General features: G+C 46.0%; 1 protein-coding gene across 1 annotated transcript in view; it reads left to right on the forward strand.

Annotated features, from left to right (window-relative positions):
- LOC139279661 (uncharacterized) overlaps nucleotides 1-24,156 on the forward strand; it is a 30,508-nt gene that overhangs the window by 4,830 nt on the left and 1,522 nt on the right. Inside the window, exons 4-6 of the mRNA XM_070898766.1 lie at nucleotides 5,768-5,921; nucleotides 6,303-6,448; nucleotides 13,497-13,607. Coding sequence (XP_070754867.1) covers nucleotides 5,768-5,921; nucleotides 6,303-6,448; nucleotides 13,497-13,607 — 411 coding nt within the window. The remainder of the gene's footprint in view (nucleotides 1-5,767; nucleotides 5,922-6,302; nucleotides 6,449-13,496; nucleotides 13,608-24,156) is intronic.

Genomic DNA, 24,156 nt, shown 5'->3' on the forward strand with positions numbered 1-24,156 from the left:
AGTCAAACACAAAATGTAGGTCACAGCAAAGGCTTCCAGCCTAATTATAATATTTATATGGATGACTCACCTCCTGGCAACAGAGTAGATGCCCACCCCCTTTCTGTCAAAACCAGAAGTGGGCGGGTTGGAGGTGGATTGAAATCGGGATTCAGATTTTTTAAAACACTAAACGACACACATGCCCCTAACCCACTGATTTTTTAGGATAAAAATAACCCCCTCCCCCCACCCCGCATTGTCTCTGGCAGGAACGAGTGTCCTAGATGCAGAGTCTTTTTCATCAATTTTCTGGAGGAAATGGTACTCACCGACAACACATGCAATGGTACAAAGGCTGCAGGAAAGCTCACGTTTTAGTAGCAGGGTGGCCAACCCTCGATTTCCCTAACTTCATGTTACAATAGTCCATTACCTCCTCAGCACAGGTCCTTACAACATGATATACCTTCCATGAACTTTACTCTCAGCTTACGTTAATTTCTGTTAGCTCAGCATTTGAGAGGCTCGCTATCTTTATGGTAGAGATCCACAGCCTTCACTCATCTACGTTTATGGTGGGAGCATAAGCTGCCTGTCTAAATGTTGTGTATCTGTAAAGCATGCACTCCCATGTTCCGCCAACAGGGAGCGCATCCCCTGAAGTCCCAAGGGATCCCAGCATCCCTTGGGAGCACTGTACAAAAGCCGGACCCCAAGGCCTGTTACTCACTCTGGAGTGTCTTGATAAAGACTGAGGTCACTGTTGCTTTAACCTCCCTATGTGCAGTCTCATCTGTCTTAGGAACACAACAACTGGCGACGAATACATAAATCCAATGCAAAGATGCAGCAAACTGTGGGCATCCTGGAGAAGTTCTCGGAGGGTGAGGACTGGGAAGCCTATGTCAAACGGTTGGACCAGTACTTTGTAGCCAACGAGCTGGATGGAGAAGGAAGCGCTGCAAAAAGGAGAGTGGTCATCCTCACAGTCTGCGGGGCACCAACCTACAGCCTCATGAAGAATCTTCTGGCTCCGGTGAAACCCACAGATAAGTCGTATGAGGAGCTGTGTACACTGGTTGAGGAGTGCTGAGGGAGAGCGTGCTGATAGCGAGGTATCGGTTCTATACGTTCAAGCGATCTGAAGGTCAGGAAGTGGCGAGCTATGTCGCCGAGCTAAGGCGACTTGTAGGACAATGTGAGTTTGATGGCTACCTGGAGCAAATGCTCAGAGACTTTTTTTGTACTGGGCATTGGCCACGAGCCCATTCTACGAAAGCTGGCGTTTATGTCCACCAGTGATAACACCAAACAAATCTCTCAGCACACAAGTGCTAGCAATTAACTGGAAATTAACTGGAACTGTGTTTGCGAGCAGAAATGTACAGGGCAGAAACCACGAGTCTGCAACTGCCAGCAGGCCTCAGGTGACCCAGATGACTCAGAGTCCGCAACAAAGGATGAATGCAAGGCAATTCACACCTTGTTGGCATTGTGGAGGCTTCCATTCAGCCCATTCATGCCGCTTCAAAGGGTATGTTTGCAAGAGCTGTGGAACAATGCGGCACACCCAAAGAGCTTGCAGATGAGCTGCAAGCTCTGCAAAACCTGCTAACCACCACGTGGCAGAGGAAGATTGGTCCATGGTGGACCAAAGCAATTTTGAGCCTCAGAGAGAGAAGGCAGATGGTGAAGTACACGGGGTGCACACATTTTCAACGAAATGTCCACCTATAACGCTAAACGTAAAACTGAATGGCTCACCTGTAGCCATGGAACTGGACACTGGTGCTAGCCAATCCATCATGAGTAAAAAGATGTTTGAGAGACTGTGGTGCAACAAGACACCTAGACCAGCCCTGAGCCCCATCCACACGAAACTGAGAACGTACACCAAAGAGCTTATCACTGTCCTGGGCAACGTCATGGTCAAGGTCACCTACGAGGACACAGTGCATGAACTGCTACTCTAGATTGTCCCATGCGATGGCCCCACACTGCTTGGAAGGAGCTGGCTGGGCAAAATCCTCTGGAACTGGGATGACATCCGAGCGCTATCACATGTCGATGAGGCCTCATGTACCCAGGTTCTCAGCAAATTTCCTTCACTTTTTGAGCCCGGCATTGGAAACTTTTCCAGGGCGAAGGTGTAGATCCACTTGGTCCCAGAGGCACAACCCATTCACCACAAGGTGCAAGCGATACCTCACATGATGAGGGAGAGAGTGGAAATCGAGCTGGTCAGGCTGCAACGTGAGGGCATCATCTCCCCAGTGGAAATCAGCGAGTGGGTTAGCCCGATTGTTCCAGTACTCAAAAACGATGGCACGGTCAGGATTTGCGGTGATTATAAAGTAACTATGAATCGTTTCTCGCCATAGGACCAATACCCGCTACCTAAGGCAGACGACCTATTTGCGACGCTGGCAGGAGGCAAGACATTCACCAAGCTTGACCTGACTTCGGCCTACATGACTCAGGAGCTGGAGGAGTCTTCGTAGGGCCTCACCTGCATCAACAGGCACAAGGGACTGTTCATCTACAACAGATGCCCGTTTGGAATTCGGTCGGCTGCAGCGATCTTCCAGAGAAACATGGAGAGCCTACTCAAGTTGGTACCATGCACGGTGGTTTTTCAGGACAACATATTGATCACGGGTCGGGACACCGTCGAGCACCTACAAAACCTGGAGGAGGTTCTCCAGCGACTGGATCACGTAGGGCTGCGGCTGAAGAGGTCGAAATGCGGCTTCATGGCAACAGAAGTTGAGTTTTTGGGGAGAAAGATCGTGGCGGACAGCATTTGGCCCATAGACACCAAGACAGAGGCTATCAGGAACGCGCCCAAGCCACAGAACGTCACGGAGCAGCGGTCGTTCCTGGGACTCCTCAACTCTTTTGGTAACTTCCTACCGGGGTTAAGCACCCTCTTAGAGCCCCTACATGTGTTATTGTGTCAAGGTGAGAACTGGGTATGGGGAAAAAGCCAAGTAATTGCTTTTGAGAAAGCCAGAAACATTTTATGCTCCAACAAGCTGTTTGTATTGTATAACTCGTGTAAAAGACTTGTGCTAGCATGTGACGCGTCGTTGTACGGAGTCGGCTGTGTATTACAACAAGCTAACGTTGCGGGGAAGTTGCAACCTGTCGCCTATGCCTCCAGGAGCTTGTCTAAGACCGAGAGGGCCTACAGCATGATTGAGAAAGAGGCATTAGCGTGTGTGTTCGGGGTAAAGAAAATGCATCAGTGCCTGCTTGGCCTCAAATTTGAGCTGGAAACCGATCACAAGCCCCTTATATCCCTGTTCGCTGAAAACAAGGGGATAAATACTAATGCCTCAGCCCGCAAACAAAGGTGGGCACTCACGCTATCAGCGTATAACTATACCATCCGCCACAGGCCAGGCACCGAGAACTGTGTGGATGCTCTCAGTCGGCTACCATTGCCCACCACGGGGGTGGAAATGGCAGTCTGCAAACTTGTTGATAGTGGCGCAGCCTGCAGACTTGTTGATGGTCATGGAAGCATTTGAAAATGATAAATCACCTGTCACGGCCTGCCAGATTAGGACTTGGACCAGCCAAGATCCTTTGCTGTCCCTAGTAAAAAAAACTGTGTACTGCATGGGAGCTGGGCCAGCATCCCCGTGAAATGCAAGAGCTGATCAAGCCGTTCCAGCGGCAGAAGTACGAGCTGTCCATTCAGGCAGACTACCTGTTGTGGGGTAACCGTGCAGTGCTACCCAAAAAGGGCAGCGAGACACTCATCTCGGATCTCCACAGCGCACACCCGGGTATAATAATGATGAAAGCGATAGCCAGATCCTACGTGTGGTGGCCTGGTATCGACTCTGACTTAGAGTCCTGTATACAGCAATGCAGCGTGTGTGCTCAGTTGAGCAACGCGCCCAGAGAGGCACCACTAAGTTTGTGGTCCTGGCCCTCCAGACCAAGGTCGAGGATCCATGTCAACTATGCGGCCCGTTTCTAGGTAAAATGTTCCTGGTGGTGGTGGATGCTTTTTCAAAATGGATTGAATGTGAAATAATGTCGGGAAGCACCACCACCGCCACCATTGAAAGCCTGAGGGCCATGTTTGCCACCCACGGCCTGCCTGACATACTGGTCAGAGACAACGGGCCATGTTTCACCAGTGCCGAATTTAAAGAATTCATGACCCGCAATGGAATTAAACATGTCACCTCGGCCCCATTTAAACCAGCCTCCAATGGGCAAGCAGAGCGGGCAGTGCAAACAATCCAACAGAGCCTCAAACAAGTCACAGAAGGCTCACTCCAAACCCGCCTGTCCCGAGCACTGCTCAGCTACCGCACGAGACCCCACTCGCTCACAGCGGTGCCCCGGCTGAGCTACTCACGAAAAGGACACTTAAAATCAGACTCTCGCTGGTTCACCTCAACCTGCATGATCAGGTCGAGAACAGGCGGCAGCAACAAAATGTAAACGATGGTCGCGCCACTGTGTCACGGGAAATTGATCTGAATGACCCTGTTGATGTGCTAACCTATGGACATGGTCCCAAGTGGATCGCGGGCACAGTGATAGCTAAAGAAGGGAGTACGGTGTTTGTCGTCAAATTAGACAATGGACAAATATGCAGAAAGCACTTGGACCAAACGAGGCTGCGGTTCACAGACTGCCCTGAACAACCCACAGCAGACACCACCTTTTTCGAGCCCACAACACACACCCAAAGGATCAATGACACCACGCCGGACCAGGAAATCGAACCCATCACGCCCAACAGCCCAGGATGGCCAGGCTCACCCAGCAGCCCTGCAGGGCCAACAACACGCCAGCCCAGTGAGGGCACAGCCAACATACCAGAAACAGACATTTGTACCGAGGCGGTCCACCAGGGAAAGAAAGGCTCCCAACCGCCTCACCTTGTAAATAGTTTTCACTTTGACTTTGGTGGGGTGGGGGGGTGGGGGGACGGGGCGGGGAGTGATGTTGTGTATCTGTAAAGCATGCACTCCCATGGGAGCAATGTACATAAGCCGGCCCCTAAGGCCTGTTACTCACTCTGGAGTGTCTTGATAAAGACTGAGGTCACTGTTACTTTAACCTCCCTGTGTGCAGTCTCATCTGTGTTAGGAACACAACAGTAACTACATCTCAAAGGAAAGGGCACAATCAACTTCTTATATGATTTAAGTACAAACAGCGGAAGGAGCATATGGCAAACCCACCCGTCCCTTCAACCACCACCTGCCCCACCTGTGACAGAGTCTGTAGATCCTGCGTCAGACTCATTAGTCACCTTCAAACTCATTTTAGTGTGGAAGCAAGTCATCCTTGACTCTGGGGGACTGCCTACAAAGAAGAAAAATATGGTTTAAGGCAGATAGAACTAACAAAGAACAATCGTTATGACTCCAGCATATACCAGCCACAAAGAGGCCTGTATGGTCTCAGCTGATTGGGACATATTCCAGATTCTACCTGCTTCAGACGTTTGCAGCAAAGTTTATTAATCACAAAATGGAGTCCTGAGCGCAAGTTGGGAGCCAAACACAATCTCATGTCGTATAGCTTTCATAACAGATGGTAGCTTGGTTCCTGTAGAGCTATAACCTTTTTTTGATAAGCCAATGATTGAATCAAATAATAGAAAAATGTTGGAAATCTGAACTATCAATTGAACCTTTACTTTACATTCCAAATATCTCCGAACTTAATTTCAAATTTAAGTAATGAAAATAGTGCATGCCTATTTCTTCTGTTATGTCAGTAAAAGTCCAATTGTTTTCATTTATAATAGAAATGGCCAGTCAAACATGCTCCTGAGTTTTCGAAATGCCTGGAATCATTCTTCAAAATCTGTGAGCAGCTGTCTGTCCGAATTATGAAAGTGATTGCACTGGGCCTGGGTGTTGACAGTGATTTCTTTATCAACAAGCACAAAAGGATGGGCAGTAAGTACTTGTTTCAACCATAGTAAAATCTGTTGTGGTTTCCTCCATAGTTAAATAGCCTGCCAGCTCTCACAGTCATGGCTTACACATAAATAGTGGCCACTTAGCCTGATGTTTGCAGAATCATACCGCAATAAGCTTCAGGAGATATGGGGAACAGTGAAATTTGAAAAGAAGAGAGAACATTTGGTTGATAATGACAGTATGATCATTTAAATGGAAAAATTGTCAAAAATTCAACAGGAAATCGAAAAATGACAATCATCATTTGTTTTGTTTGCTGGTGGTTAATAAAGACAGTTTTAAAAATATATATAACTTTGCCTTTCAGAATGATTAATAATAATGTCGCATTATAATCTATTATGTAATCTTTTAAAGGTAATTACAATGCTACAACCCTTAGAGCTTCATACTACCCACCTATACCGAAATACTCTATAAAGGACCATCAGATGCGGTGTGGAGAACATTCCGATTATGGAACATTCACTTTACTCTTCCAAGATACGAGTGGGGGGCTAGAGGTAAACGTAAATCTCTGAACTGTGATCCAGCTTTCAGATTCAATTTTATCGATGTGAAAAAACAAATGACTGAATTATATTTAATGGGGGCTAAATTGGATAGCCGCCCAAAACAATCACGGGGCAATGTAATGCAGGCAGCACAACATCTCTGTGCTGGTTGCCTATTTGCATCATGCAGCCAGTGCTAACCGCACAATTGATTCGGTACATGCACCACTAGCTAGCACTACGTAAAGCTGGCCGGCACTGCTTAAAGCTAGTCTGCACCTCTTAAAAGGGAGGTGCATTGCGGCTGGAGCAGGTGCTTGGAGTCCTATGTGAGCTGCTTGTGACCTGGGAAAAGCAAACAAATGATTGAATATAGGAGAGAGTGAGCACTCAGGTTATACAACACCTCACTGCAGCTCATGGTGAAAGAGGTGGAAACGAGGAGAGACATCCTGTATCTGCAGGGGGCTAGGAGACCCACCAGATATAAGGTAAAAAGGTAGTGGCAGCAGATAGCTGCAGAGGTCAACATCAGGAGTCTAGCGCTGAGGACCTGGATGCAGTGGCACAAGAAGTTTAGTGCCCTCAAGGTCAGTGAATGTAACTACAAATGCCATATCCTTCCGACTGCACCACTGGCCTCAGCCACTGTTCAAATCACTACACCCACTCACCAACCAACAATCTCTATCAATCAAGACTCATACCTAATGTGCATATGCTCTCACACACTTAGCACTGTCGCAAGCCTCACACCCACATCTCACAGTTTGCATGCACTGCCAACTATTCAACCATGATAGCAACATTACCCAAACATTGCACGACACTCACTGACACACTTTCCTCTCTCTTGCAGGAGCAGCTGGCGCACAAGGCAGCAGGAACTAATGGAGGGGGAGAGGCATGTTGTAATCCCCTATGGAAGAGACAGTGCTGGCCATTATCAGAAGTGCCATTGCTGAGGTAGTGTCCATTGGCAGGCTGAAAAAATTGAAGATGGTGGTAACCTCATACTTAATCTCCTTCTCATTATGTGTGGTATATTCTCTACGACATCACAAACACACACTTACAAGATGTGTTCAACTCAGGAGCTTGGCAGGTGACCTGACCTTTTGTTATTATACATGAGCAATTGCATTATCACAGTAGTCCAATAGGTGGAACAGTAGTCCACTAGATGGAGCTATATATTACACTTCTCCCTCCTTAATGAAGAAGTAATTCTAACACAATAATTATCATACATAACTTGTATGGTTATACATAACAAAAGATATGGACTTATTTTGCCAGATTTACAAATCAAACTTAACTTGTTTTCAGTTTCAAAGAGGATACCTTCACTATCAGAATTTTCCAAACATGGTGTCGAACTTAGACTCATTCCACACTTCTCTCTCTTACTCTCCCACTATCATGATTCTCTTTCTTTCTTAATTGTTTCTCTTCTATGGACAGTTTCAAGTTTGGCTTTAACAAAGAGAACCTGGATCGTGGCTGTCATTTGAGAAACAACTCTGCTAGTGTTCTACCAGTAGTTGTATGAGGAGTATTATGAAATGTAATTAGAAAATTAGCCAATTTGTGGTCCAACGACAATTGCCGTTTCTTTGGATTTGGATCCAACATTTGCTTGATGAGGGCACATTTACAATTTGTACTGTGCTCTCTGCTGCACTATTTGAAGCAGGGTGGTAAGGTGGAACCTTGGTATGTTTCACACCGTTTCTGCTCGTGAACTGTGCAAATTCATCTGAACAAAATTGTGGTCCATTAGCAGACACGATGTCTTCTGGGAGGACATATGAAGAAAATAATTTTCGCAAATTGTCTAATGTTTTACTTGTTGTTATTTTCCGCATTGGAAACACCTCTACCCACTTCGAATGACTATTAATCACAATTAACAATTGCTGTCCTTCTAGCTCAGCAAAATCGAGATGTAACCTTTGCCACACCCTAGGAGGCCATTTGCATGGCTGTAAATGGTACTGATGGTTTCTTGCTTACCGATTGACATGTTGTACACTGACTAATGTATTCTATATCTTTATCTAGACCTGGCCACCATAAGTAACTGTGTGCAAAACTCTTGGTCAAGCAGATTTCCAGGTGCTGTTCATAAAGATCTCCTAATAATTTGGACCTGAATTTATTTAGAATTACTACTCTTGCACCCCACATGATTCAATCTTTATCCACTGATAATGCATTACTACGAAGGAAGTATGGATGAATATCCTTCTCTGATACCTGGCTTGGCCAGCCATTTTCTATGTAATCATACACCTTTGACATAACTGGGTCACGTTTGGTTGCTCTACCAATCTCTTCAGCTGTGATTGGCAGTTCATCAATGTATGAAAAATAAAACACTTCACTATTGGGTGTAACTCGTTATGGGGAAGGCAATCAGCATGACTGTGATCAGCTGATCATCTGTACTCAATGTCATATGTCTGCCAAATGTAGAAGATTTGTTCACAATGCTGAAAAAAATTAAAGCCCATCTCTGCATTCGGACTGCAGCTAATGTTGGAACTGGGGACTTTGGATGGAGGATTGCTGTCAGGGGCTTATGGTCCATAACGATGGTAAACTTGCAACCATACAAGTATTTGTGGACTTCTTGACCCCAAAAATTGTCAAAGCTTCCCTTTTAATCTGCGCATAATTCTGCTCACTGGCACTGAGAGTGCATGAAGCAAAAGCAATTGGTCTCTCCTCCCCATTATGTAATACATGAGAGATCACTGCCCCAAATCCATATGGAGAGGTGTCACATGCTAGCTTGATCTCCTTAGTTTCGACATAGTGAACTAATATGGTACTCTCTACCAACTGGTTTGTACACTGCTTGAATGCTGCAACACATTCTTTTGACCACTTCCAGTAGATGTAACATTATAGCCAAATTTAGTAGAAACTTCCCATAATAGTTCAAGAGACCCAAAAATGATTGGGAGCGGGTGCATTTCTAATTGCATCCAGCTTTCCCTTGGTTGGATGTAAACTATCTTTGTCTACTCTGTGCCCTAAGTATTTCACTGAGTTTTGAAATAACTCACACTTGTGAGCAGTCACTTGTACTCTGTGCTTCTCTAGCCATTTGAGCACTTCAATCAATATATTATTGTGGATTTGCCTGTTTGGCGCTGAAATGAGTATGTCATCTAAATAACATACTATCCCCCTTCAATACCTTGCAAAATCTGGTTCGTGAAATATGGCAGGGGCGGACTTTAAAAGGTAGTCTATTAAATTGATATTGGCCGTGATGTGTATTTATAGTCAAGCATGACTTGGATTCCTCATCTAGTTCAAGTTGTAAGTTGGCATTTGAGAGATCTAACTTTGAGAAGATCTGACCACCTGTCAGCGTTGTGAACAAATCTTTTACATTTGGCAATATATTAGGTAAATTCCCCAGAACCTGGTTTACGGTTACTTTATCACCACACAACCTTATCTTACAATCTGACTTAGATACAACAACAATGGGTGTAGCACAATTACATAGATCTATCTTAGAGATAATGTTCTTGATCTCTAGTCTTTTGAATTCTTGCTCAACTCTCTCCATGAGTGCATATGGTATGGGACATGGCTTGCAGTAAACTGTTCTAGCGTCCTTCTGTACCCTGACACTCACCTTGAAGCCTTGGATCGGACAGCCTGTTTTGCAGAACACCTTTGGATACTTCTTGATGATATCTTCCTTCGATGCAAATCTCGTTTCAACACAAAAAAATTCATTCCAATCCAGCTTCATTGAGCCCAACCAATTTCTACCTAGTAAAGTAGGCTTGTCTCCTGCCACTGCTAAGAAAAGCAAGCTCTGAAATTGATCCTTGTCATTCACCGTACGGTGATGCATCCTGCCACAGGGATTTTCTCTCCTGAATAGCCTTGCAGCTCTATCTTTGACTTCTCCAGTGGAAAATCATTGAACTTGTTGAGATATAGCAATTCTGGTACAACACTCACAGATGCACCAGTGTTGATTTCCATGGGTATCCTGGTTCCTGCAACATCTACTTGGATGACGATACCTCACGAATCGTTGTTAGGTATCCTTGCGCTCCTGATAACGTGTATCACCTCGTCCTGTTGCTTTTCTTCCATGCTATGTAGTCTCTGGGGATTTCTACTGCTAGCATTCAAAGTTGGTTTGCTCTTCAGTCGGCATTCCTTTGCAAGATGCCCAGTTTTGTTGCAGACGAAACACTCTGCCTTCACCTATGGACAACTTTGAGCAATGTTTTGACCCAAACGCCGATAGCACAACTTCAATGCTCTGTTACCATTGCCAGTTGCGGAGGCCTTGGGACCCAACTGCCTTTTACTTTTAATTTGCAGGCGATTAACCTTGGTTGTCTGATGACTGGAAATTGTATAAAATTCTCGGGAGTATTCGTCGTCCATATCCATCGACATAGCTGTCTGACAAGCTAAATCAAAAGTCAAGTTCGGGGTTGTCAACAACTTTTTTCTGATCGCTTCATTTTTCATCCCACAAACAAAGCGGTCACGCAATGCTCGGTCCTGAAAGTTTCCAAAATGACAGTGAATGGATAGCTTTTTTAATGATACAATATAGTCACTGATACTTCAGTCAATGAATTGATGTCATTTTCCAAAACGATAACTTTCAGCAATTTCCAGGGGCTCAGGACTGTAATGCTGTTCTAACTTGAATCTCCATAAGTGATGTGTCTTTTGGCTTGATGTCAACAAACACATTTTTCAGAGTTTCATATACCTCAGGGCCTGTTTCTAACACAGTTACGGTTTTCATCATCGGGGATTTTGATTATATTATTTGCAGTGAAAAACATTTCTAGCTGTTTCACATATGCTCTGAAAGTCTCTCAGTGGCATTGGATCTCACCCAAGCACCCTATTATTTCCATAGACATGGCTAGCTGGACTCGGCCAAGTATGCTTGTTATTTACCTTGGATTTTTAGCTGTTCTACAACACAAAAAACCTCTCTAGTCCCTCTGTTGTTTGGCTGGAATCATCCCCCTACAAAAATTTCAGGTTAGCGTATCCAGAAATCCTATCATCATCGCCAAGGTAGTATATTCTCTATGACATCACACACACTCACTTACAAGGTGGCTTCAACTCAGGAATTTAGAAACATAGAAAATAGATGCAGGAGTAGGCCATTCAGCCCTTCGAGCCTGCACCACCATTCAATATGATCATGGCTGATCATGCAGCTTCAGTACCCCATTCCTCCTTTCACTTCATACCCCTTGATCCCTTTAGCTGTAAGGGCCATATCTAATTCCCTCTTGAATATATCCAATGAATTGGCAACAACAACTCTCTGCGGTAGGGAATTCCACAGGTTAAAACTCTCTGAGTGAAGAAGTTTCTCTCATCTCAGTCCTAAATGGTCTACCCCTTATCCTAAGACTATGTCCCCTGGTTCTGGACTTCCCCAACATCAGGAACATGCTTCCCGCATCTAACTTGTCCAGTCCCGTCAGAATCTTACATATTTCTATGAGATCCCCTCTCATCCTTCTAAGCTCCAGTGTATAAAGGCCCAGTTGATCCAGTCTCTCCTCATATGTCAGTCCAGCCATCCCAGGAACTTATCAGGTGACCTGACCATTTATTATTGTACATGAGCAATTGCATTACCACAGTAGTGCACTAGGTGGAGCAGTAGTCCACTCGATGGAGCTATATATTACAACATCCCAATCTCTTCTGACTGACAAGCTGCAGATGGTATAAGCATGCATCTCTTACTTTACCCCCGTCTGCTCACCACAAATATATCCTTGTGCCTTTGTCCTTTCAGATACCTACGAAGTGCAACCTTACCAGGCAATGGAGAAAGACCCAGAAGTGAGTGATGATGAAGACACACCATCACTTGATTTCACATTTTCAACCACCAGCCCAGATATTGACATTGCATCTAGCTTAGAGGCGTGACCTGCACATGGCGAGACAACAGACACAGGTGCGCTGCTGCCAGGGCAGGGGGCAAGGGTAGCGCAGCTGCCAGCTCGCCCGAGGGAAAGGCCGCACACCGGTTCTGCTGCAGAGGACTCAGATGAGGACTTCGATGAGCCAGCCTACAGAAGGCGGCTGATGTGTGCACACAACAAAATACTTGGTGCATTGGGAAAACTGTCAGGAAGCCTGCATTCACTGTCAACGAGCATGGAGGCGTCCGGCACCAACTTGGCACAGGGCTTTGCACAGATTTTGGAGCCCATCTTTTCCAGCATGGAATGGTGGCCTACTCCATCAATCCACTTGTGGAGCCAACCATGATGTAACGTCTGATGGTCGACGTCACTGCTTCCAATGCAGCACAACCACCATAAGTCTGCCTGAAGTCATGCAAGGTCAGCTTGCTGCCATGCAAGGTCAGACTGCTGCCATCATGGCTGTGGATACCAGTGTTGAAAGGGCTTGCAGGGTGCCACAGCAGTCCAGCAATCTGTCCTACAACAGATTACTAGGATTGCTGAGGCACCACCCCACAGGAGTGGCAGTGGCTTCATGGAGCGTGAACCTGCCATTCTCTCTCAGGATGTCAGCATTGGTCCTCCAACCCCTGCCATTCCGCCAGTGCCCTTACTGTTGCCCATCAACCAGTCAGCCAAGACAGCTGCCACCCAAGCTGAAGTGCTCCAGGTCCAATCCCTGGTCTGTTAGCTGACAATAGCGACACTGCAATTAGCCACAGAACTAATGGGCAAGAAAGGAGGTGGAAAGTGGGCCGTATGTAATTGCTGTACAATATCCTTTTCTGGAAAGTGTGAATGTTAGATAAGAAAAGAATTGAAGTTGGTCGTAATGCCCTCCATAATCAAATAACCTGTTGATGCTCATCATCTAGACTGACATGTGAAAAATGGCCATGTGGCTAAGGTAAAAAGGCTGCCAGTGATCAGCAAAATCCTCTCTCAAAAGTCAGTATCTTGGGAAATGTGGAGAAAGTGACAAACCAAACAGGAAATGCTATTTAATGTGTTTGTTGGCGGTGTTTCAACACTTTACAATATCTGTACTTTAGGTTATGCACAAGTCTGGCCAGTACATTGCTGCTCCCTACATCCCAAACACTGTTCTGCTCAACACAGCCAACCTCCTGCAGAGATGGACATCTGACAAGTTCATTTCCACGGTGAGATGGCACTCGTTTTGCTACAATAGTCATTTGAAAATTAAAATAAAGACTTTTATTCTCTTTTGTGCATTACAATTATTGATTGGCATTAAAATTGTTTTAATACATTTCTTAATATAGAGAACAATATCTACAACTACGTTAATTATTATAAATATGGCTTAGTTAACAATTCAGCAATTCCTATTTACGCTGAGATGTGTTTCTTTGTTTGTGCAATTATCTGCTAATAGAAAGATAGAAACACAGACATTTACAGCGCAGAAAGAGGCCATATCGGCCCATCGTGTCCGCACCAGCTGACAAAGTCACACGGCCCTCGATCAGCAGCTCTGAAGGTTACATATAAACCTATAAACCAATGAACAATGGCGGACAGGTAAAGAGTATCCGGCCCAATCAGAGCAGCCCACACAACTGCGATACCCCATGTATCGCAACATTTTACACTCCACCCCACCCGGAGCCATGCGATCTCCTGGGAGAGGCAAAAAAAAGATAAAAACCCAGGCCAATTGGGGAAAAAATCTGGGAAAAGTTTCTCTGACCCATCCCGTTGATCTAAACTGGTCCAGGAGACCACTCTGGCCATAATAGATTCCATGAAATATTTACCATCGTATCTGCGCCAGCCAACAATAGGTTATCCAGTCTAATCCCACTTACCAGCTCTAGGTCCGTAACCCTGCAGGTTACGGCACTTCAAGTGCCCATCCAAGCACTCTTTAAATGTGGTGAGAGTTTCTGCCTCTACCACCTTTCCAAGCAGTGACTTCAAGACCCCCACAACCCTCTGCATGAAGAAGCTTCCCTTCAAATCCCCTCTAAACCTTCCACCAACCACCTTAAAGCTATGCCCCCTCGTAATTGACCCTTCCACCAAGAGAAATAGGCCCTTGCTATCCACTATATCCAGGTCCCTCAAAATTTTATACACCTCAATGAGGTCTCCCTTCAACCTCCTCTGTTCCAAGGAGAACAAACCCAGCCTATCCAATCTGTCCTCCTACCTAAGATTCTCCATTCCAGGCAGCATCCTCATAAATCTCTGCACCCTGTCCAGTGCAATCACGTCCTTCCTATAATACGGTGATCAGAACTGCCTGCAGTATTCCAGCTGTGGCCTAACTAGTGTATTATACAATTTAAGCATAACCCCCCCCTGCTATAATATTCAATGCCTCGACCAATAAAGGCATTCCATACGCCTTCTTAAGCACCTTATCCACTTGGCCTGCTACTTTCAGGGATCTGTGGACATGCACTCCAAGGTCCCTTTGTTCATCTACACTTCTAAGCGGCCTACCATTTAATATGTATAACCTTTTCTTATTGGCCCTCCCCAAGTGCATTATCTCACACTTCTCTGAATTAAATTCCATTTGCCACTATTCTGCCCACCTGACCAGTAAGAACATAAGAACATGAGAAATAGGAACAGAAGTAGGCCATACGGCCCCTGGAGCCTGCTCTGCCATTCAATAAGATCATGGACTCAGCTCCACTTCCCCGCCCGCTCCCCATAACCCCCTATCCCCTTATCATTTAAGAAACTGTCTATTTCTGGCTGCAATTTATTCAATGTCCCAGCTTCTATAGCTCTCTGAGGTAGAGAATTCCACAGATTTACAACCCTCAGAGAAGAAATTTCTTCTCATCTTTGTTTTAAATGGGCGGCCCCTTATTCTGAGATCATGCCCTCTAGTTCTAATCTCCCCCATCAGTGGAAACATTCTCTCTGCATCCACCTTGCCAAGCCCCTCATAATCTTATACATTTCGATAAGATCACTTCTCATTTTTCTGAATTCCAATGAGGCCCGACCTACTCAACCTTTCCTCATAAGCCAACCCCCTCATCCCTGGAATCAACCTAATGAACCTTCGCTGAACTGCCTCCAAAGCAAATATATCCTTTTGTAAATATGGAAACCAAAACTGCACGCAGTATTCCAGTTGTGGCCTCACCAATACCTTATATAGCTGTAGCAAGACTTTCCTGCTTTTATACTCCATCCCCTTTGCAATAAAGGCCAAGATACTATTGGCCTTCCTGATCACTTGCTGTACCTGCATACTAACCTTTTGTGTTTCATGCACAAGTACCCCCAGGTCCCGCTGTACTGCGGCACTTTGCAATCTTTCTCCATTTAAATAATAACTTGCTCTTTGATTTTTTTTCTGCCAAAGTGCATGACCTCACACTTTCCAACATTATACTCCATCTGCCAAATTTTTGCCCATTCACTTAGCCTGTCTATGTCCTTTTGCAGATTTTTTGTGTCCTCCTCACACATTGCTTTTCTCCCATCTTTGTATTATCAGCAAACTTGGCTATGTTACTCTCAGTTCCTTCTTCCAAGTTGTTAATATAGATTGTAAATAGTTGGGGTCCCAGCACTGATCCCTGTGGCATCCTATTAATTACTGGTTGCCAACCAGAGAATGATTTATTTATCCCGACTCTCTGTTTTCTGTTAGTTAGCCAATCCTCTATCCATGTAGATGTCGATGAATATACTCCTGCAGTCCATGACTTTCCTCTTCATTATCAACCACACAGCCAATTTTGGTTTCATTTGCAAACTTATTAATCATACCCACTAAATTCAAATCTAGATCATTGATGTACATAAGAACATAAGAATTAGAAACAGGAGTAGGCCATCTAGCCCCTCGAGCCTGCTCCGCCATTCAACAAGATCATGGCTGATCTGGCCGTGGACTCAGCTCCACTTACCCGCCCGCTCCCCGTAACCCTTAATTCCTTTATTGGTATACCACAAAAAGCAAGGGATCCAGTACTGAGCCCTGCAGAACCCCACTGGAAACATCCTTCCAGTCACAAAAACATCCATCAACCATTACACTTTGCTTCCTACTTCTAAACCCATTGGAGCCAATTTGCCGCTTTGCCCTGGATCCCATGGGGTTTTACCTTTGTGGCCAGTCTGCCATGTGGGACCTTATCAAAAGCTTTGCTAAAGTCCATATATACTACATCGTACGCACTATCCTCATCGACCCTCCTGGTTACCTTCTTGAAAAATTCAATCAGGTAAGTCAAATAGGATTTTCCCTTAACAAATCTGTGTTGACTGCCCCTAATTAATCCTTGCCTTTCGAAATGTAGATTTATCCTGTCTTTCAGGATTTTTTCGAATAGCTTTGGCACCACTGAGGTTAAGCTGACAGGCCTACAATTACTCAGCCTATCCCTTTCTCCCTGCTTAAACAAGGGTATCACATTAGCAGTCCTCCAGTACTCTGGCACCATGCCTATATCCAAAGAGGACTGAAAAATGATGGTCAAGGCGTGTGCCATTTCCTCTTTTGCTTTGCTCAACAGCCTGGGATGCATTTCATCCATGCCTGGGGACTTATCCACTTTCAAAGCTGCTAAACCCCTTAATACCTCCTCTCTCACTATGTTTTTGAAAAATGTGCCTTTTACTTCATCTGGACTGTCCACTCAAATGTGTGTATGTACGTGACTGTAAAAATGATGCGATTGAAGAGTGAGTGTGTGTGTGTGTATGGAGAGTGTTTATATGTGAGTACACGAGAAAGAAACAGCATGAGTGTATGTGCGTGTTTTTCTTCCAGTGTAAATGGAGTTGGGCTTTTTGTTTACTTTGTTTAGCTATAGGGATGTACGTGTGCCTCATTGAGATGTCTTTGCTTTGTAATGTTTAAGGTGCCATAAAAGGGCAAGGAGTTGGAATGTTGGGTGCCAGAAACTATGAAGGGTTTCTTGCTGTCCTTAATGCGCTGACAGTTTTGTAAGCAAAAATGGTTTGGAGCACAAGGATCCCTTTCATGGATTAGCCATTGGGAAACAAAGAAGCAAGATGCAGCAATTATATCAAAAACGAACTTGCATTTTGTGACCGCAGGACATCCCAAAATGCTTTACAGCCATATGAATTACTGTCGAAGTGTAGTCACTGTTGTAAATGTAGGAAAAAAGGCAGCCAATTTGTGCACAGCTAACATCCACAAACAGCAATGAAATCTGTTTTGTGTGTTGGTTCAGGGATAAATGTATGTTAGGACACTGGAAGAACATCCTCTGTGCTTCGTTGAGTGGTGCTGTGGTAACTTTTACGTCCATCTGACAGGGCAGATAGGACAATGGCTTAGCATCTCATCTGGAAGATGCATCACCAACAGTGCAGCAGGCCCTCAGTACTGCACAGATGTGTCAGCTTAGATTATGTGGTCAAGTCTACCACTGAGCCAAGGCTGTCAAGGGTGGCCCTATTGGTTGAAAAGGGCCACACAGGAAGGAAAAAACAATTGTTTTGAACGGGTCTACTTTGAAATGATAGGCCTAGTGCATTGTCCCATAATATCGGGTGATTTGTTTAAATTGTAATGTCACTGTTCCAGTTTTAAAGTAGTTTCCCTTTGAATAGTTATACATTATTTCCTGTAAATATTATGAAAATCTGCTATTGTATACTCAGAGTTATGTTCACTTTGTTAATTTCCTTTGTTTTTGGTGCTTTAGTTTATAATTTTTTTGTTGGGTGTTAAAGTAACTGGAAGTGAAAATTAGAGTGGACACCTCAACCACCCGATTAATGCCCAAAGACCAACTGATCAATTTTTAGGCAGGCCTGTAAATGAGCAAGCAGCCTGGCCTGCTGAATAAGTGAGAGGGTGCTTAAGTATGCAAATTGGTGTCCTAAAGCAGTCATAAGGCTTAAATACAATTTTCAGGTAGAAATGCTGTGCGAGATAAATGATATTTTATAAACAAAGGTGTTTTCCCTCAACCCTCAACCCACATCACTAAAACAGGTTATATGGTCATTTATCTGTTTGTGGGACTTGTTAAGTGCAAAGTGGCTGCCATGTTTCCTTACAGTGTCTACAGTTCAACCTTCATGGCAGTGTAATGGTTATGTTATTGGACTGGTCATGTATCTTACATTATTATATATAACTGTATCCCAACATGCTATACATGACTGTAATAAGATATGACCTGTAACCACCAGCATACTTTACCACCGGGGGTGCACTTGCAAGAGACAGGTGTATAAGCCGAGATCTCAGGCAAGTGCAGTATTCCAGAGCTGTGAAATAAAGGTGCAGGTCCAGAGTGACCTTGACTTCACTACATGCCTCGTGTGAATCTGTACTGAGGGGACAGGATTTTACAGTGGCGACGGGTTACGGGATTACAGAATCCACAGAATGGCGAACAACGGATCAGATGAAAAGTACAATGCAGGAGACAATTGGGAGGACTTTATAGAAAGGCTCCAGCAAAGCTTTGTAACCAAAGACTGGTTAGGCAACGATAAGGCAGACAAGAGAAGAGTCCATCTCTTGTCCAGCTGTGGCTCGAAAACATACGCTTTAATGAAGGATCTGTTGGCACCTGAGAAACCAGCAAGCAAGTCGTTTGAAGAATTGAGCACACTGGTAAGAGACCACCTGAAGCCAGCGAGCAGCCGACACATGGCCAGACACAGGTTCTACAACTACAGATGCTATGTGGGCCAGAGAACGAGGTTGATTTACAATGCAGGTACGACAACTAACAAGAAAGACTGGATCAACTGGGCTTGTATTCACTGGAGTTCAGAAGAATGAGAGGGGACCTCATAGAAGCATTTAAAATTCTGACGGGTTTAGACAGGTTAGATGCAGGAAGAATGTTCCCAATGTTGGGGAAGTCCAGAACCAGGGGTCACAGTCTGAGGATAAGGGGTAAGCCATTTAGGACCGAGATGAGGAGAAACTTCTTCACCCAGAGAGTGGTGAACTTGTGGAATTCTCTACCACAGAAAGTAGTTGAGGCCAATTCACTAAATATATTCAAAAGGGAGTTAGATGAAGTCCTTACTACTCGGGGGATCAAGGGTTATGGCGAGAAAGCAGGAAGGGTGTACTGAAGTTTCATGTTCAGCCATGAACTCATTGAATGGCGGTGCAGGCTAGAAGGGCTGAATGGCCTGCTCCTGCACCTATTTTCTATGTTTCTATGTTTCTATGTTTCTAACGAAATAATGGAACAAGGAGTTCACAGCACTAAACAAGCTGCTACCCCCACACACAGACAAAACCGGGAGAACAGGCTTTTGACAGCAAGCAGTGGCAACAGAAGCCATCAAGGGCCACAGGAATGGCCGTTCACACCTCATCAACCCACAATGAGAGCAATCAACTACAAACTGAGAGAAGCTCAAGAGAGATCAGCCAGACGCAGCTCATTCTTTGCAAGCCGTCTGTGCTGGAGGTGTGGGAGTGGGCACTCGTCGATTTCAGCAGGCTGTTTGCAGAAATTGTGAATATACAGGGCATTTGGCCCGCATGTGCAAAAAAACAGCAGCTTGGCTGGTATACGAATCGGATGGGTCGGAAAGCGGACTAGAAGACGGTGGGGACAGTACCCGGGACACCGATGTACAGCGGGTCAACACGATCAATGGCCGCTGCTCCTACGACAGGACATCTCCTATAATGATGAGGGTCCTACTCAACGGGCTGTCAACATGGAGCTGGATACGGGAGCTAGTCAATCTCTCATGGGCGCTCAACAATTTGAACAACTGTGGCCACATAAAAGAGACAGACCAAAACTCTCAAGGGTCGACACCAAACTAAGGACCTATACTAAAGAAATCGTACCAGTCCTCAGCAGCGCCATGCTCTCTGTCACACACAAAGGGACAGTGAACCGACTTCCCCTGTGGATTGTCCCCGAGACCCCCCAGCACTGCTGGGGAGAAGCTGGCTGGCAAAACTAAACTGGAAATGGGATGATGTCTATGCCATGTCATTAGAGGAACGGACCTCCTGCTCAACAGTTATAAAGCGATTTGAACATCTCTTTCAGCCAGGTGTGGGCACTTTTAAAGGGGCCAAATTCAAAATCTACATCACACAGGATGCTAGACCAGTCCATCACAAGGCCAGAGCTGCACCCTATGTGATGAGGGAAAAGATTGAACACGAACTAGACAAGCTTCTGCGGGAAGGCATTATATCACCTGTGGAATTTAGCGACTGGGCAAGTCCCATCGTCCCAGTCATGAAGCCTGATGGATCCGTACGAATCTGTGGGGACTACAAATCTACCATAAACAGAGTCTCCCTACAGGACCAGTACCCGCTGCCCAGAGCGGAGGACTTATTTGCCACATTGGCTGGAGATAAACTTTTCTCAAAATTAGACCTCACATCTGCGTATATGACGCAAGAATTGACCGAGGAATCCAAGCTACTCACCATCATCAACACACATCGAGGCCTTTTCATGTAAAATCGATGCCCATTCGGCATCAGGTCGGCAGCTGCCATATTCCAGCGCAACATGGAGAGTCTGCTCAAGTCCATCCCAGGTACGGTTGTATTTCAAGACAACATACTTATCACGGGCAGGGACACCGACTCCCATCTCCGTAATTTGGAGGAAGTACTAAAGCGGTTGGATTGGGTAGGCCTACGAGTCAAGAAATCCAAGTGCCTGTTTCTCGCACCCGAGGTTGAATTTTTGGGCAGAAGGATTGCCGCTGATGGAATCCGCCCAACAGAGTCCAAAACAGAAGCAATTTGCCTGGCATCCAGGCCCCGGAATGTCTCAGAACTGCAGGCCTTTCTCGGGCTACTCAATTACTTTGGTAACTTTATGCAGAACTTAAGTACGCTGCTGGAGCCTCTCCACATGCTACTCAGAAAGGGGTGCGATTGGTTTTGGGGGGGACGCCCAGGAACGCGCCTTCAATAAGGCACGCAACCTTGTGTGTTCCAACTGTGTTTTGACTTTCTTTGATCCAGGTAAAAAGCTAGTTCTCACATGTGATGCGTCAGTGTATGGGGTCAGGTGCGTTTTGCAACATGTCAACAGTGCGGGCAAATTACAACCCATAGCTTATGCCTCCAGGTCACTTTCGCGGGCGGAGCGTGGGTACGGAATGTTAGAGAAGGAGGCGCTCGCATGCGTGTACGGTGTCAAAAAGATGCACCAATACCTTTTCAGGGCCAAGTTCGCGTTAGAAACCAACCACAAGCCCCTCACGTCCCTCCTATCTGAGAGCAAGGCAATAAACGCCAACGCCTCGGCGCGAATTCAACGGTGGGCACTCATGCTGGCGTCCTATGACTGTACCATAAGTTACAGACCAGGCACAGACAACTGTGCTGAAGCGCTCAGCAGGCTACCCCTGGCGACCAAGGAAGGGTCTGACAAACAAGACTGAGATAGTCATGGCAATCAATGCCTTTGAGTCCACAGGTTCGCCCATGACGGCTCGCCAAATCAGAGCCTGGACTGCCAGCGACCCCACGTTATCCTTAGTAAAAAGATGTGTCCTAACCGGTGACTGGGCAGAGGCTCGCGATGCCTGCCCTGAGGAATTAAAACCCTTTCACAGGCGCATGCATGAGCTATCACTACAAGCAGACTGCCTGATGTGGGGCAGCTGCGTAGTCATGCCTCTGCGAGGCAGAGAGGCATTTGTCCGGGAGCTCCACCACGAGCACCCGGGGATCGTTCTCATGAAGGCCATAGCCAGATCCCAAGTCTGGTGGCCTGGTATTGACGCGGACCTGGAGCTCTGCGTCCGAAGGTGCACCATTTGTGCCCAACTCAGCAATGCCCCCAGGGAGGCTCCACTGAGCCCCTGGCCCTGGCCTACCAAACTTTGGTCGCGGGTGCACGTAGACTATGCAGGCCCATTCATGGACAAAATGTTCCTCGTAGTTGTAGATGCATTTTCAAAGTGGATCGAATGCACCATTTTAAACTCGAGCACAACCTCCACCACTGTGGAGAGCCTCGCAACCATGTTTGCAACGCACGGAATCCCTGACATATTAGTCAGTGACAATGGTCCGTGCTTCACCAGTGCAGAATTCCAAGACTTTATAATTGACCACGGCATAAATCACGTCAAGACGGCACCATTCAAGCCGGCCTCCAATGGCCAGGCGGAGAGAGCAGTGCAAATCATTAAACAAGGCATGCTTAAAATCCAAGGTCCCACGTTGCAGGGTTGCCTGTCGCGACTGCTGCTGGCATACAGATCTCGTCCGCACTCACTGACTGGGATCCCCCCCCGCGCAACTGTTGATGAAAAGGACTTTAAAAATAAGGCTCTCATTAATCCTCCCAGACATGCACAAAATCATTGAGGCAAAGCGCCGTAAGCTGACAGAAATTCAAGGGGGAGATGAAATGAGATAGGGGACAAAGTGTTTGTACTAAACTATGGCAGGGGTCCCAAATGGCTTGCAGGGACAGTAACGGGCAAGGAAGGAAACAGGCTACTGGTAGTACAAATGGAAAATGGCAAAACCTGCCGGAGGCATGTAGAACAAGTCAAAAGCAGATTTATCAACAGCACTGCGGAACCAGAGGCAGAGTACAATGTGGAACTCGCACCACACCTGGTGGACAGACAGAGGGAACAACCTGAGGAAAGGGCAATCCCAACAGACAGCCCAGGCGAGTCAACAACAATCACACCAATCGAAACAGATAGCCCAGGCGAGATACCAACAACCACACCCAAAGAAAAACAGACACCAAGGCAAACAACTGAACCACAACTCAGTCGCTCCACGAGAGAGCGTAGACCACCTGAGAGACTGAACCTATAACGACAATAAGACTTTGGGGGAGGGTGATGTAATGTGTCTTACATTATTATATATAACTGCTATACATGACTAATAAGATATGACCTGTAACCACCAGCATACCTTACCACCGGGGGTGCACTTGCAAGAGACAGGTATATAAGCCGAGGTTTCAGGCAAGTGCAGCATTCCAGAGCTGTGAAAAAAAAAAGGTGCAGGTCCAGAGTGACCTTGACTTCACTACATGCCTCGTGTGAATCTGTACTGAGGGGACAGGACTTTACAGACCTTACAAAGGCCTTTGACACTGTCAATCATGAGGGTCTATGGAGCGTCCTCCTCCGTTTCAGATACCCCCAAAAGTTGGTCACCATTCTCTGCCTGCTCCATGACGACATGCAGGCCGTGCTCCTTACCAATGGATTTATCACAGACCTAATCCATGTCCGGACCGGGGTCAAACAGGGCTGCGTCATCGCCCCAACCCTCTTCTCAATCTTTCTCGCCGCCATGCTCCACCTCAGTCAACAAGCTCCCCGCTGGAGTGGAACTAAACTACAGAACCAGTGGGAACCTGTTCAAACTGCGCCGTCTCCAGGCCAGATGCAAGACCACCTCAACCTCTGTTGTCGAGCTATAGCACGCAGACGTCGCCTGCGCACATACAGAGGCTGCACTCCAAGACATAGTCGACATATTTACTGAGGCGTATGAAAGCATGGGACTTACGCTAAACATCTGTAAGACAAAGGTCCTCCACCAGCCTGTCCTCGCTGCACAGCACTGCCCCCCAGTCATCAAGATCCATGGCACGGCCCTGGACAACGTGGACCACTTCCCATATCTCGGGAGCCTATCAACAAGAGCAGGCATCGACGACGATATCCAACACCGCCTCCAGTGCACCAGTGCAGCCTTCGGCCGCCTGAGGAAAAGTGTGTTTGAAAACC

The sequence above is a fragment of the Pristiophorus japonicus genome, chromosome 14 (genome assembly GCF_044704955.1).
Source record: "Pristiophorus japonicus isolate sPriJap1 chromosome 14, sPriJap1.hap1, whole genome shotgun sequence".
Taxonomy (NCBI): domain Eukaryota; kingdom Metazoa; phylum Chordata; class Chondrichthyes; family Pristiophoridae; genus Pristiophorus; species Pristiophorus japonicus.